This window comes from Rhipicephalus microplus, chromosome 7 (genome assembly GCF_043290135.1).
Source record: "Rhipicephalus microplus isolate Deutch F79 chromosome 7, USDA_Rmic, whole genome shotgun sequence".
Lineage (NCBI taxonomy): Eukaryota > Metazoa > Arthropoda > Arachnida > Ixodida > Ixodidae > Rhipicephalus > Rhipicephalus microplus.
Window position 1 is genome coordinate 41,882,931 of NC_134706.1, and position 16,621 is coordinate 41,899,551.

Here is a 16,621-nt window from a genome sequence, read left to right on the forward strand (position 1 = left end):
GCCGGATAACAAATCGTGCTATGCGTCCCATGAGCAAACACTCGCTTCGAAATGCTTTGGCACTAATGAAAAAATACGGCCTTACTGTGTTGTACCGCGCTGTTTTGTAGAACTCCGCTCCTCTGAATTTTTTTCTATCTACTTTCCACCTTCCGGCATAAATTAGCGAGGCGCAGTACGTGATCTGTCTCAGGGGCCACGAACGTGCAAACTGGCCAAGCGCTCCACCAAAGCCAGCAACAGCAGCGGTGTTCGTACGGCATCCTGAATGGCCTCTGCACTCGTCGCGGCACACGAAGATGTTATATAAACTATGGGAAATCTACTTTGCGAGTTATTGGTGGTGTAAGCAAGTCTCATGACCTTTAGTATTTAGCATTCTTTCACATCATATTCCACAGTTTCACTCAAGGCTAAAGTTTAAGAAAAAGCGATGGCTTGAAGAGTCGAAAGATACATTATCAGCGGGCAGTCGCTGACGGCAACGCTTCTAGAAGTTGTCTTGTCTTCTTCAAGACAGTAACTTGAACAAAGCTAGAAAACCTGTCCGAAACGTTGGCCCTCCCGACAACCGCTTCTTTGAATATTGTTTAGTTTTACTTGCTGTAAAGGAGCGTAGTGAACTGGCCTCGCATAGTTAGGACTGACTCATTCTGCTGCAGCGCAATAAGAACTGTTAAACATTAGATAGATAGATAGATAGATAGATAGATAGATAGATAGATAGATAGATAGATAGATAGATAGACAGACAGACAGACAGACAGACAGACAGACAGACAGACAGACAGACAGACAGACAGATAGATAGATAGATAGATAGATAGATAGATAGATAGATAGATAAAAAGATAGATAGATAGATAAAAGGATAGATAGATAGATAAAAGGATAGATAGGTAGATAAAAGGATAGATAGATAGATAGATAGATAGATAGACAGATAGATAGATAGATAGACAGATAGATAGATAGATAGATAGATAGATAGATAGATAGATAGATAGATAGATAGATAGATAGATAGATGGATGGATGGACGGACGGACGGACGGACGGACGGATGGATGGATGGATGGATTGATGGATGGATGGATGGATGGATGGATGGATGGATGGATGGATGGATGGATGGATGGATGGATGGATGGATGGATGGATGGATGGATGGATGGATGGATAGGCGTGCAAATGAATGGACGGAACTGAGACGAATGAAAGATGAGAATAGGAGGTGTCATACAATGAGCTATCTTCCCGTGGTAACAATGTATTAGGTAAGCTAGAAGTTTGGACAAAGGAAAATGCACTGTCAGTTAATGTAAATAAAACTAAAGCTATAATTTTTAATTCTATTAATAAAAAATCTGATACTTTAGTACATTTGCTGTATAAATCCCAGCCAGTTGAAATTGTCAGGTCAATAAAATCACTAGGAGTTTATTTCACACTACATTTGCAATGGAATGATCATGTCCACAACATTTTATTAAAAGCATCGAGAGCGGTTGGTATACTTTGGCGACATAAATCTGTTTTACCTTTAAAGGCAAAGCTTGCTATATACCACGCTTTATTCCTTTCACACTTGAACTACTGCACGTTAGTGTGGGCGACAACGACTAAAACTAATTTAAGAAAAATTTCATCACTCCATAATAAAATCCTCCGTCTAATTTACAACCTTCCTCACAGACATACAACAGATCACTTGTTTAGTGAACATGAAATCATCAATGTTTACCACCTATACATTTACAGGCTTTTACGCCGCTATAAGATCGAACAAAAAAAACGTTCATTTACTATTACAGATATCGCTTCTATGATACGTTATCAATCAAAGTACCCTCACCGTCATCAACCACCTTGGATGCTTCCTCGTATAAGAACTAACTATGGACAACAAAAAATTACTTATCAGCTACCGTTACAATTAAACAGGTTATATTCATCAGGTGTTAACATAGCAGATATCACCCTTTCTCAACTTCGCCAATATCTTATTAACACTCCTGACAATTAAGACCTTATCTTCAAAGTTCGTAGATAACAATTAGGGAAAACAATAAACAAAAACACAAAGGATGAAAATGCAGTCACCGCTGCATGTAAATAATATGTTTAATGTATTCGTGCTTTACATATTGCGACTTTTGATTTATATTACTATATATGTTTATTGCACTGTGTCTGTGTGGGTTTTTTTTTTTTTTTCTTTTTTAGTTTGAAGGCTTTATCAATTCTAATTTTGTTAATGTTGTGTATTCTTGTCAGCTGTGGTGTTCTGTTGCCGCCACCGCCACTGCCTTATGTACATTGGGGGGTGAGAACTTAGTCAAGCGGATAATCGCTTTTATTCTCACCCCCTCCATCAACTGTGTATTGGTGGAAATAAAAACCATTATTATTATTATTATTATTATTATATTGAAATAAACCTCCAAGTTCCCGTTGCTGTAAGAAAGGGAATACTAAATAGCAAAGTAAGAACGAGGGGCAAGGAAGAAGAAAATAAATTAATAATGACGTAACAAAAGAAGTAGTCGTAACAAGGTGCATCAAGCACATTAGCTAAATGCAGCGAAAGCGGTGGTGATAAACACTCATCCAGCGACGATACGGTTGCACATCGAGCGTGTATAAGCGTGAGTGTGGACACAGGCGGTGTCGCCATCGTTTTCCCCTATGCTATTTGCGCACATCACCAAGAAGGGCGGGTAACAGGAGAAAAAGAAACAAAAAACAGAAAGGGAAATACTGTCTTGAATATTCCGCCAGCCTTGCTAAGTGACCAGACGCCGGACGGAGGCATCTACCTCCCTTTCCCCATGGGCCGGTCGGCGTGAATCTTTATCTATCGTTGTTTGTTGTTGTCCTTGTAGTCGAGTCTTGCCACACCGGGGTCGGAGCGCTTTGTCAAGTCAATGGTTCGAACGCTGTCTTCCGCATCGCCGCCTCACGACGTCTTCAGCAGACGGTGCCCTATCCTTCCGTACCACTGCGTTTTGGTTGCAGACACAGCTTGTGTGTTCCCTTACGATGGTGTATCGGTTACTTTACGCGTGCGCGGTCACTGTCGTTCGAGCAGACACCGCGTCAGCGTTCACGGTCGAATGCCTCGCCACGTCCCGTCTCCCAGCCTGGTGGTCGTTCTAACGGATGTTGATGCTCTTGTCCCATCTTCGGTGGCCGGCGTCTAGGATTTTTTCCGGGGGGAATTCGCCGGCTACCTCTTGCGACTTATTCGGAGAGCGAGAAGCTTGTTTCTGCGCGTGCTTGTGTGGGTTGTTCCGTGGGTAGGTTGGCGTCGAATAGTGACGCCCAAGCTACGAGAAAGAGATCTTCCCACTTGGGGTACTAGAGAACAACTAACACTTTATCATCTTGCGGCAGCGTCTTTGTGAGCCATCTGTAAATGTTCGGCAGGGGTGATATGTCAACGTTGCGTGCGGTTATTCTTTTCATACGTGAATGTCAGCTTGCGAGTGTTGTTTGTGCATTGGTTGCATGGGATGTAGTCCGGCTTTGCAGGGGTGTGATAGACGTGTAGATGTGTCGTCGTATCATTAGCTGTCGGTGGGCTTTGTGAGGAATGAAGCGGGACAGGACCGCTGCATCTAGATGAAGGAGGCCCTGTTGCACTCTATATGTACAGTAACTTGTGGCAGTGGGTGAGCGTAGGAATGATCCACTGATTTATATACGAGAAAATCCGAAACGGTCGCTCACGCAGTTTGATGATTGTAAAGGAATGCCCTCTTAATGAAACAATTACTTCTTTTGGGGGTATTTTGTCATTCTTATAGAACTAAAGTGGTTTGAATTAGGTGGAATCGAATTGAAGACAATCTCTTTCACGCACATTTAACTCTGCGAAACGTGCCCTGTCTGTTGCCCAATTTATAACCTAAATCGGACCAAAAGAAAAAATATTACAGGAAAGTGGGAAAAAAGTACTTGTTTACTTCCGGTGGTATGCATAGCCTACTTTTTTACATGCTCTTAAATTACTTCTAGTTCCTGCTTCCGGCCTCTGGAATTTATGCGGTTCATATTTCCTGTTTCTCATATCGAATCACAACGCGTTGACTTTAGGACAACTGAAAAAAACAAAAAAGACGAATGATGCCTGGGAGTAAAATGTCAAGATATGCCTTAAATTTGTCGAAGTGTCTTTACAAGCAAGATTTCTCAGCATAAATCATGTGCTAACCGGTTTATTCCGAGACTTTCAGATCACGGCTCCTCTTCAGAACGCGTACGGAAGTGGGACGAGTAATATGGAAGCAAATGCTTGCGTGTCCGCGCCAGTTTACATGAACCAAACGAAAAATGTTCACCAGCCCTGCTTTGTAAAGCCTCTCTTTCTTGATAAAGAAGTGAGCTTTCGAGATAAAAATTAAAGAATCAGCTTAAGCAATCGGACTTTCGCTCTGAAACCGTATTTTTGTGGCCACAGAATGAAATAAAAAGAAAGTTAGAACCACACAAAATTTGAAGATGAAAGAGAGACCAGAAGACGTAGCGGGAATAGCACGATTTCCTGATCTACTCTTTCCTTGAAGCTCGTGCTTGATTCACCTTTTTCTTCTTCTTCCTTTCTTTCATTCTTTGTTCATCGCGATTCGTTGAGAGGATGCGACGGACGCAGCTTCATTTGTTCCCCAAAGAGAAAGCGAGCCGTACGGAGAGCAATGAATTTCGCGCGTGTGGTGCTGCTTCTACAGAAAAGCGTTGTAAGAAGGGGAGGCAGGAGTGTCAGGAATCGGAAATGCGGAAAGCGCCAACTTGTAGCTAAATAAAAAAAAACACGTTTCTTTCTATACTTTTCTTTTTATTGGTGGTCGTGAAGGTGACACCACTAAGGTTCAGAAGGAGAATCTCTTTGGGAGTGGTAGTGGAAGGCATCACTGCTTTCCATATACGAACACACTAGATAGAAAATTGTAAGACTTTTTTTTTTTTTCGAGAAGTGTGTGATTCGAAAGCAAACGTGCGAAAGCAAGGCGAATGATGCGCTTCGAAAGCAAACGTGCGAAAGCAAGGCGAATGATGCGCTTTTTATTCTAAAAAGAGCAGTGTTGTTCTAAACAAGGCCAACTGTCGCCTACTTGATCTTCTGTGTGCATTGGAAGACGTGTGCGTGTTTGTGTGCATGTGAGGAGAAGGTGCTGGGTGGTTGCCTGTTTTTGTGTAAACGTCTACGCGAAAACACATGACGTCTTGAAAACGCAAGCGAAGCGTGAAGGGTAGCAGAGGTGAAGCATTCGCAGTAGCACCTTCGGAGATACACTTTCAAAGTCCTCTTTTTTTTTTTTTATCAAAAGCTATGTAAAAGGCGTGACGTGTTCAAAGTGTCGTCTAGGCGAAAAATCAAACTCGTTTTAGCTTCATTGAGTTTTCTTCCATCTTTTTTTTTTCGGGTATTCTGTATACTTCTTCTTTTCGAACATGCACTTGGACGCCGAATCGACATGATCGATTCACCGAGAAGCCTTTTGTATTTTGACATTAGGACAGAATGTCTGTGTGATTTCGTGGGGACACACGATTTTGCCTTCACTGATGTTGAAACTTTTTCTAATTTTTAATGAATGCGTTTAACGAGAGTTTGACGCTGTGTCATGGCACCAGCTGCTTCTCTTGGCCATAGAACAGCCCACTGTCGTGCTATACAAGTAAGTGTCTTTACGAGTTTGTGTTGCCCGAAGTGAAGAGGTTGGAGTGAAAAGGTGGGACCATAAGCGCATTCGGGAACACTGCTAACTGAGGCTCCGCCTATTAAGACTCAGCTAACAGATAATAGCTCGGCAAATTTTGGATGACGCCGCTTCTGAATAATTCCACGTAGACGCTCGAATGGTACCTTCGGCAGTCTCCTAAAACGTTTCAACGACGATTGCTACTTTTCTTTTTTTCTTTGTCATGCGATCGTAATTGCAACTTACTCCCTCCCTCCTGTCTCTCTGAAAGTGCTCTGCACCCCACGTGGTTTTGCAGGGCCTCCGAGACTAGCCCACCTTGTAGGAACTGGCAATGCCACGTGATGGCGTCGTCATTTGACGTCACCGACGTCTCTACCATATATGATTTATCTAGTTTTCTAATATGTCGGCCTTGCATGGTGTCACGTTGATAGTGGACTGCATGACCAAGCGGTGTCACTCAAATCAGGAGGATTAGTAGAAAGAGCAATAAAAGAAATGACGTTTTCTATTCGCAGAACCTCACATTTGGCGCCATCTTTCCGGACACCTCGCTGCTCAGCCAGCAGCGCAAGTACCAACAGAAGCTGCGCGACGGAGTCACCTCCATGACCCGTGGCGGCCGCGGGGGACTGCGTTTCATGCAGCTCTTCTCGGTGCAAGCCAAGGCCGTCCGCATGCCGCTTCAACCTACGCCCAAGTGAGTGCTGTCCGCCGGCAAGTGTGTGGATGCAGTGGAGATACCAACCACTGGAAATGAATAATGGGGGATGGGGAGGGGGGGGGGCAGAAGGCATTGTCTTGCCTAAGGAGAAGAAATGGTGTATGATGTGAAAGAGAGAAATGCCAAGAAATCAACCTGGCTGAAAATAACTAGTGTCTGATATCCTTGTTTTCCTTAAGAGAAAAAATGGACATGGCGGGGCGGATGCACTTTATGCGTAGAGTAGAACACTAATTCTCCAGGCCAGCAGGCAGACAGGCGGCTTGGTGAAATGAAAAAAGTTTGTGAGAATGAAATTGACTGTGTTTCCACATGCGGGGCTTAAAGAAGAGATTGTTGTGAGGTAAGGTCGTCCTGCAGTGGGCATAAAAAAAGCTGCTGACAGTAATTAGCCAACATGGTATTCAGAATAATTCAGTTCTTGAGGACATTAGCCATAATGTAGGCAGCACTGAAGAGCATCAACATGTGTTTACTAGTGCCAGTATGCGCCAGCAGTGAAGATGCACCCCTCTCCCCCATCACCGTTTTCTCCTAGTATAGGTGGCTCATAACACTGGCGCGAGAAAGACGAGAGTTTGATTAAGTCACACCGGCAAGTTTTTTAGCGCCCGAACATAGGGAAAAATGGCAATGAAGACAGAAGGAGGCCCGACTTCCAACTAACTTTATATCGCAGAGTGGCAAAATTTATTTGTCTTAAAAACGATAAAAAACAGAAAAGTAAAAGACAAGCGAAATGATGTATCAGTAGTCGAAGCACGTGTGACGGGCCCTCGATGGCCGGCTTGTCTTTTATCCTCCTGACTGCATCGTCCTTTTGCACTATAATACTTTGCCACTCGAGCGAAATGAAGATAGTTGGAAGTGAGCCCGCTTTCTGTCTGCTCTGTTCTTTTTGTCGTATGTTCGGGCGTTGAGAAAACTTGCCAGTATGGCCACAAATTTACTAGCCCTATCTTTTACTCTTGTTAATTTGTCACGGTCAAGCAGTGATAGGGTACTTTTCCGGATATTGTCGGATTCGCCTCACATTGACGACGATTGGCTTAGAGCTGTTACAGCATCTTTGATAGGGTTAAAGTGCTGTCATTAATTAATTAAACAATATATGGGAATTCGACATTGTCCAATACGACATCCCTGTTATTATTGAAATAATTCTTGAATTTGATAATGTCTATTCATTGTATAATGCTCAGAAGGTAGAAGGAACTCGGCAAAGAACACTTATGATCTTCAGAGCCTTCTTTATATCAAGTGTATCACGTTTTTTTTGTTTTTTTTTTCTTTTTGCCGTAGAGATATTTTACGGCGGTTGTGCGAAGACCTGCTTCCGGATGATGTTGTGGCGGTGCTGTACTTGACCAACTCGGCTGTGTTCGGAAGCAATGCGGCCTCTGTGCAGTACGTGCTCCAACTGTTGGGTTATCTTGGCGTTCCAGTCATTGCCTGGAACGCCGACAACATTGCTCTGGACCAGGTATGTTTGTTTCTCACGCTGGAAGCTTGCGCACAGTGGCTTCCTAGTCTGCTCGGCTACGGCTTTACGACTCGGCATGCACGCAGGCATTCAGTAGACGGTAGAATGAATTGTTCGGCGTAGTGTCTTCACTAAGTGCTTGCGAGTGCCCGCTGTGGTGATATTGCGACCTATTGTGAAAGAAGAAGCTGGGATTTCTTGAATTAACCTGATTCACATGACTTGTTTGATCTTCAGCACTTGACTAGATATAGAGTGAACCAGATGTCCCAAACTAGTATTGGAAAAGGTGAACTTGTGGCATAAATGGACGGATTTACCCTGGGTTGCAGGACTTCATGGTGGAGCATCGGTATTAGCTTCCATATTTGCAAGGAGAACAAATTTCGCCCAGAGATGAAAATGGATGACTTCAGTGCCAGGTTTAGTTTGTAAAAACCGCGTCGACTTGTTTGCAGATATTTTTGTTCCATAGAAGGAAGCTCAAGATTAGACATATGTAAACCTTTCGTGGCATCGCTTCAACGCGTGATTAAGGCTAAATAAATCACTGCATATACACGAGGTGAATGGTGATGTGTGGGGCGAAGCGTTTGAGGATTTCATCGATAAACCATGAACCATCCGCGAATATCGCCCACTACATCATCAAAGACGTGACAAACACTGTATATATTTGTACAAGAAATTTTATTATTCGTAAGTGGTAGCTGTACGTCGCTTCCATTCCACCTTCATTATAACGGATTTATGGTCAGTGAAGGGGTGCTTCAGGGATGGGGCATAGTGAAGTGGTTTGCAAGGAAGAAGCAGGGGGCAGTTTGCAAAGGTGGAACTATAGGCGGTCACGTACAAACAAGGGTTGGGCACAGTGGAACAATCTATGGTTCTTTAACGCACTCCTGGATATAAGTACATTTCATATTGTCTACTTCTCAAAAGTATTTGCTTTATAGTAATCTCGCATTTCATATTGGCAACTTTTCAATAGTATTTGCTTCATGCTCGGTGAACTGGTGGATCGGTGATGGGCCGTAGTGGGATGTTTGCCAGGATAAAGTAGTGGGCAGTTGGGCGATGGTTGTACTATAGGCGGTTACATACATACATACATACATACATACATACATACATACATACATACATACATACATACATACATACATACATACATACATACATACACACATACATACATACACATGCATACATACATGCATACATACATACATGCATACATACATACGTACATACATACATACATACATACATACATACATACATACATACATACATACATACATACATACATACATACATACATACATACATACATACATACATACATACATACATACATACATACATACATACATACATACATACATACATACATACATACATACATACATACAAGGGATGGACAGACCCATGGCTTTAGAAGCTAGCCTCGCCCCTAAAACAATAATTATTTGAGTTAAGAAGTTACGGATACAAAGCAATGTTCAGCAGTATTGCCGTGAAACTGTACCAGGTTTGTTATTTTATCTAGACACGTCGTACCCTAATCCCTTCTGCTTGTTTTGCTGATTCACAGTTTGGCGTGCTTGAACTTGAAATAAATGCAGAAAACAATGAAACATATTTTTTCAATCTTTTGCAAGATGAATTTGCGCAAATTAGCGCACGATCTATAATAAAGGTGACGTTCATAGCTCCGCTGGCGGATTAAAGGGACAAAAAACACTACTTGGACACTCAAAAAATTTAGGGCAACTTACATTTTACTTGGATGAGAAAAACAATTATTGTACTAGTTGGTGACACCATGCGCATCAAACAACTAGAAAAAAGTGTTAGTGTTTCAATACCTGAAGACAGCTGACTGTATCAGCCATTGTAGTGATAGGTTTTGGCTGATTACTGTCGTAAAATAAAGAAACACGAATAAAAACTAATGCTACAAAACAGAAAGAATTGCTTAACTTAAAGAAACGCCACAGTTAAAGTATGACGAGACGCTTCATTCAGTTGCAAATACACAAACACTCTTTAAAAGACAGACGCTGTGTGAACTATGTACTAATTTTAGAGAGCATGGAATTGTTGGTTTTGCCTGGATCGTGCTCGGTTATCGGCATGTTGCATATTGTGTCTGTGGAACATGCACAGCTGTGTTTTAAGTGAGCATGCCAAGAAAATCACAATAATTACGAGTGCAACAGTAGGAGTGTATAATTGCGCGTATCAGATGATGGTATGTACCATGTTTGACCAAGTTGCAGGAATACTTCTTTGCGTACTGCTCGGTTCATACAAACCAGTATTGCTGCGCGAGGTAAAAAAAAAAGGAAGAAGGCAGTCAGGATGGAGCTTAGTCGGTGTATCATGACTCCCCTGTTTGTCTTGTCTGCTTCAACAGCAGGTTTAGGTTAAAGCCAGTATAAATGGTGGAGATTTCCAGATTGGTGGGGTAGACCACTTAGGCTTGGCATTAAACGCAGTTCCTAATAAAAAGAATGTAAGAAGAGATGTGAAAGAGTTGTCGAGAATGCGTGCGCTTCAAGCATTTGGATAAGAATACGTTGGATTTATTGATTATTCAGTGGAAGGAAGAAAAGTAAAAAATTCTTCTGTGTGCCTTTAAAGCCCGAGTAAGTGGCCTACTTTGCAGGTTGACAGCTCACGTAATATTAAATGTTGGGTGCTAAAGGTATCAAAAGGATAGTCTTCTTGAACGTGACTAAAACACCAAAGCTTTCAAATAAAATACATAATGAAACATTCTGTTTGACGAAAAATCAAACCACTGTCATCTGCATGGTAAGCAGGTGTTCTACCTCAGAGTTATTGTACTGCTTGAAACTGCTTCGTAAAAAAATAATGTTTATCACGTAGTTGAAGAAGCATCCCCAAAGCATGCAATACCGCTGTGCGATATCCAGCTATCAAAACAAGTGAACGTTGCCGTGAGCCATTCACACGTTGTAAATATCCCACCTATTATGAAACTCTCATTTACTCATCATCAGCTGCAAGACCATCACCATAGTCAGCAGATGCGCCGGTTCACGTGTTGTCTTACAGCAGCGGACGGAGACATTAGCCTTTTATGAAAATGAGGAAATATGGCGTTGTGGGCATTCAACGATTGTACTTGCAGTAGGAATTTGGTATAGCTTGAAACGGCCAATGTTACGCTCTTGGTCGTTCGTTTCCGTACGGCACGGTCGAGGCACGCACTGACAACTCAAACAGGTCTTTCTATTAGGAAGGCAATGAGCTATGACCTTCCATCCTTGCATGTGAAGCTGAAGCCTCTTCCTATACAGTTTTTTACCACTATTAGGAGAATTGTTTTTACGTTTCTTTTTTTCACAATATTTATTACACTTTTTTCTACCAGTACAAAAGGGGGCCCATCTGACTGTTTGTACTTTCTGTTTTAATAGTAAGAAGTATTAACCAATGAATAAATAAATGTGCTTTTGTTGGAACACCAGTGCTGACGCTCCGAAAAGCGCACGGCGTAGACGCTCTTTTCCTGAAAACTCGGTCTCGTGTGAACAGCCCCAGTGTTGTCGTTACTGGAAACCATTAGACGGTGCTCGGCGGCCTCGCTAATGGTGGAGTTAGCGGGGCCTGAGAAAACCCCGACGGAGTATCAATTTCTCACGGCAGGAGTTTGGGACGGGCGCCCAGGAAGTTGGTAATTGATATTTAGGAACATTCCGTGGGGAGCAGTCGGGCGAGTCCATTGTTCATGCGAACATACCCGTCGTGGCGCAGCGCTTTCCCTTAAGGGAAACCAGTTTCACCGCAGTAGCCTCGTCCTCTCACCCCTTTTACCAGTGAGACTCTTATGATGAGAATTCAGAGCACAAATACATGTAAACAAGGGGGAAGGATAGTTTGCGGTGTTTCGGGTGTGTTACGTGTTTTCTGTTCTTTTTGAAAACACGGAAAACATCCCCAGATCGTTTATGTTTTTGAAGCATGCAACAAATAGAGTCCGGGCTACTGTTGCAGGATAGAGGGGTCATGTATGGAAGTACTATAAGTGAACAATTTTCGTTGCCTTCCCCGTAAAATCCCTCGGCGCAAATAATTAGGAATACCTTTACGGATACTGAATTTCTTTTCCTGTTCGTGCACCACGTATAAACGTTGACCTAAGAGGAAACTGAATGGAAGGCTTCCCTTAGCGGTAAGCCGTAGTATGTGACAAACACTTGTGGAATTTCAAGGAGCTTTCTGCTGAATGAATTTACGCTACAAACTGACCAACAATGCCCTGCACATTTCCCGAAGGGGTTTTTTTGTGCGAACACACACACACACACACAAAAAATGTGCCTGAAATCTGTATGTTAAAGCCCAGTTACAGTATGCCGAAAATATGGTTGATGTATGATTGTTCAAGCCACTTTGCTTGACTTCGGCGCTAGTAGCTTCATTCTTTCTGGAACTATAAATTGCCCAAAAATCCAACAGGTCAAGTAGCCGACACTATGATTTTCGGAAATAATGCGCATAACCCGCCCTTATTCACATGATGCGAACCCGCGGAAGTTTCTTTGCTTTCTTTCTATTTTTTTGTGACGCCAGCCCATACTCAGGCTGTGTGGGATGAATGGCTGGATGCAAAACATCATTGTAAGTCCTGCGGCGCACTACTCAACGCGCAGTGGGCCACGCCCACGTTGGGACAGTCAGGCGACGCCCTGCAGGCCCCCTGGACAGCCCACAGTTGATACCCGAAATCGGGGCCCTTGATAGTAGATAGGAATAGTTTTGTTATTGTTATTGAGATTTCACTCGAGTAAGCCGAACTTCGTGGTAGCTGATTGAGACATTGTACTAGCACCTTTCCGTGGTCAACGGTACAGTACTTTTGCGTTAGCCTTCTTTAGAGAATTTTAGTTTGACTGTGCAGGGTGCCCTAGTCATCTTTAGCCAGAGATTTAAAATATGCCGACTAACGCAATGGCAAAGCGATGAAATGCACGTTGCTGACTGTTACCTGCAGAGGGTCAGACTTTATTTTGTGTTTTAATTGATTGCCTAATTAGGTTACATTTATGACTTTTTAAGCAACAATAATGGGCCATAAATTCTGGTGAGACAGTTTTTTTATCGGTTTGCGAAACGTCCGGTTAAACGAATTGAAGCTTTATATGTGTTAATTTCCGGTGTTTTTCTGCTAACCACAAATTCCATGAAGTGCAAGAACTTCGCACAATACAAGCCAACTTGCGGGTCAGTGCGCACGATGACTCTCGTGCTTCGTAAAGTTCCTTGTGCAAACGACGATAGCATTTGCCCGATTGTGCTGTCTCGACAAGGCCGCGACGATGGTAGTAGCTTTTCGATGAACACGTTTTGCTATCGGCCAGAAAAGCAAGAATTGCTGCGACTGCTTATCGCTGTCATGAATCGGTGCGAGGGAAGTGTATGATTTGTACGCGGAACGTTAGGAAGCACCAGAATAATGGCACGCGTATAGGTGCACCAGTGGGTTTGTCACACATTTCTTTTTGTATTTTGCGGCCATGGGTAGTTATCAGATAAGCAATATCAAATGACATATATAAAGTTTGAAACTGTGTAGTTGTAAGTTTTGCAAACCGATGTAAACTTTCTCATTAGAATTACTCACCCTTCCTTGTTCCTTCGAACGTTAGCTGAAAGTATCTTCCTAAACAACTAATCGGAACACAAAAAATAGTCAGACTCGCTCCAGGCAACGGTCAGCTAGATGCAATTGGTCACGTCGTCGTTTTGTGTGTCGGCATATTTTGAATTCTGGCTAAACATAGCTGGGGCACTTTGTTTACTTACCACGGCTTACGCTTTCATGGGTTAGTGAAAAAGTGTTTGTGAGGGAAAAAGCGGCTGCAACACCTGCCCATCGAGAATCAAACCCCTGGCTCAGAAAGTGAAAATCTATGAGGCTGTGTAAACGATTTTACAATGTTAAATTGTTTACACGGTCTCATAAATTTCAATTCTGTACCTTGGAACACCGTTATCAAGTCCATCCTAATGAACCATGATATTGAGTATGCTTATTAAAGTTTCTGTACTTGATTTGTTACATTATATCTATCAATTTGAGTTATGTGTTGTAGTTTCTTTTCTTATGCTTCATTTTACATTCTGTATTTATAAAGTTTCTTTTCAGATGACGCTTTTGTGATGAAGTGATTTTCTAGTGTTTTCCCTGAAATTGTGTAACAAGACCATGCTAAATTTTGTTGTGTTATGCTTTATTTGTCGTGCTATTTATTTATTTATGTGTGTTATTTGTTGTGTTACATATTTATTTCTGAAAACATATGCGACAGATTGAGCGGCCTGCGTGCCAAACTGTATTTAGGAGCAGAGGCCCCATGTCAGGCTATATAGCCTTTAGCCTCTGCTCCCGATCCTGTAAGAGTTTTCAGGACAAAATAAACATCAATTCAATTCAATTCAATTCAATTCAATATTTTAGTGAACTATAGACGTTTTAAATTTTAATGTCGGCGTAAAGCAATGCCCGTTAGCTTGTAAGTAGTTCATAGTACTCTACTTATTTTGTTTTGATGAGCACACTCATGTGACTAAAAGTTTTGCATTGGCATTGTTGTTTCACCAAGTTCCGCAAGTTGTCACTTTTAGCTCCGTCACCACCATCGAAGGGTACTGTAAGTCGCAAAAACGTAAAGTATAAAATATGAACGGAAATATTAAGGGAAACGGGTTAGGGGGAGACAGAAGGTTAGGTGGCCAGATGAGATTAAGAAGTTTGCCGGTATAAATTGGCAGCAGCAAGCTCAGGACAGGGTTAACCGGCAGAACATGGGGGAGGCCTTTGTCCTGCAGTGGACGTAGTCAGGCTGATGATGATAAAATATGAGCTGACAAAGTGAAGTTCTTTAATAGCAGTTTATAGTGAACATATAGAGAGCGTTTTCCTGGACGTTTCGTCAAAACCAAATCGACTAAAAGCTATGCCTGCTTCGCTCATTTTTCGGTGCGGGTTATCGCCATGGCTTAAGAAACACATAGTGGGCCTGCTTTTGTTTGCGTAGTCGTAGCCGTAGCCGCGACTGCACGCGATGCTGCTAAGTGGGCTTGCTTTGCTTGTGGCTTAAGTGAGCTGTTTTTCATGCTACCCGCTATGGACTGCCGCCGCTGCTGCTGATGATGAATTCTGGCTTGGCTCGCCTCCGTCCAGACGCAGGTACTACATGCGTTACGCTTGGCTTCGTACGGGACTTGTCTTGGCTACATCATAATGTGGTTCGGGCCGTAACTTCCTTGACCGTTCGGTACGAAGCACGAAGGAGACTGAGTGCGCGTCGATGCATGAGTGCAAAGCAAAACGTAACAGATATGTCGAAGATATTGCAATGCATGTAGCTGGCATGACCAAAGTGTGCATGTCATGAAGTCTCTCAGTGTCCCATTCTGGTGATTACTGATGAGAGGCTGATATTACGAACAATGTTTCACTCCTGGATGTAAAGATTGTTTCAGAATTCTGCAGACTAAATAATAAAATCACGTATGGAGTGTCTATTGAACACTCATGGTATAATTTCTGTAGCAACAAATGTTGACATCAAGGTCTGAACGCTAAGAACAACAGTAATTTCTCTGTCTCTATATCTCCATTTCACCAGAACGGCTTCCAAAAACCAACAACAGTGTGGAAGTTTGATGGCTAAATTGGATATCACAAATTAGCGTTTCTCATTGAAGGTGTTTGAATATAGCACTGAGTTGAACCACACTTTTCCTAAATTGAATAGCGGTCAGATCTTGGACGCTTTTAAAATAAATGAAATATTACTCCTGGCTCTGATCAACTCGTATTTCATGAGTCTGCATGCTTGAAAAAGACAAGTTTTCCTAAGAATAATGCATGAACATGGGAATTTAAATAAAACGATAGATTGCATGAACACATGGGTCTTGCTCTCCGACCAGCCGTCGGAATGAAACTGCTTTACGATATGTCAAATGCAGCTCAATTATATTAATAAACAATATCAAACAAGCACTGTCATTAAAAACCATAGTAACGTAATTCGCTTCATCCCAACTCACTACATCTCACAGCCGCGCATATTCTTCCTCCTCCTCCCGTGTTTCTGTCTCTGCCGCGTGGCGACAGAGGGCGTCCCAGGCGCGAGTCTTGCAGCTGGCGCCATCTGTTGTTCACCAAGTGGCAGCCATCTTCGCCATCCTGGAGCGCTACTCGTGGTACCAGTTTGCCGTCATCACCACAAATCTCGGAGGACACGAGGACTTTGTCCGCGCAGTCCGAGATCGGCAGTTAGAGAGCAGCAGTCTCAGGGCAAGGTATGTCGTACATTGCGATTATCTGATGGTCTAAAAAGAAGGTATACTTACTGAATGAACAGAAAGTGTACTCAAGTTGTCTATGTATACGTAAGCGTTTTGTGACAAGCCGATAGCTTTAGATGACCCATCAAACACTAAAGGACCAGCGGCGTCTGTGGCATTCAGAGTGTTTCATACAGGGAAACTCTATGGTGGCGGCAGAGTCCACTCGATTGCTTCAGTGCTCTAACAGTTGTTTGTTGAGTGGTCAAATCTATCTTTGTTCCACTTAACGATATACCAACATTCTGCTTCAAGTAATTTCGAATAGGAACAACATGGAACATTTAAAACAAAAAGTATAGGCTCTCA

The 16,621-nt window shown here is 42.5% G+C and overlaps 1 protein-coding gene across 2 annotated transcripts in view; it reads left to right on the forward strand.

Moving 5' to 3' along the window:
• LOC119179251 (glutamate receptor ionotropic, NMDA 2B-like) overlaps positions 1-16,621 on the forward strand; it is a 207,174-nt gene that overhangs the window by 143,885 nt on the left and 46,668 nt on the right. For both annotated transcript variants that reach the window (XM_075869078.1, XM_075869079.1), the window contains 3 exons: positions 6,227-6,408; positions 7,735-7,915; positions 16,080-16,267. In XM_075869078.1, coding sequence (XP_075725193.1) covers positions 6,227-6,408; positions 7,735-7,915; positions 16,080-16,267 — 551 coding nt within the window. The remainder of the gene's footprint in view (positions 1-6,226; positions 6,409-7,734; positions 7,916-16,079; positions 16,268-16,621) is intronic.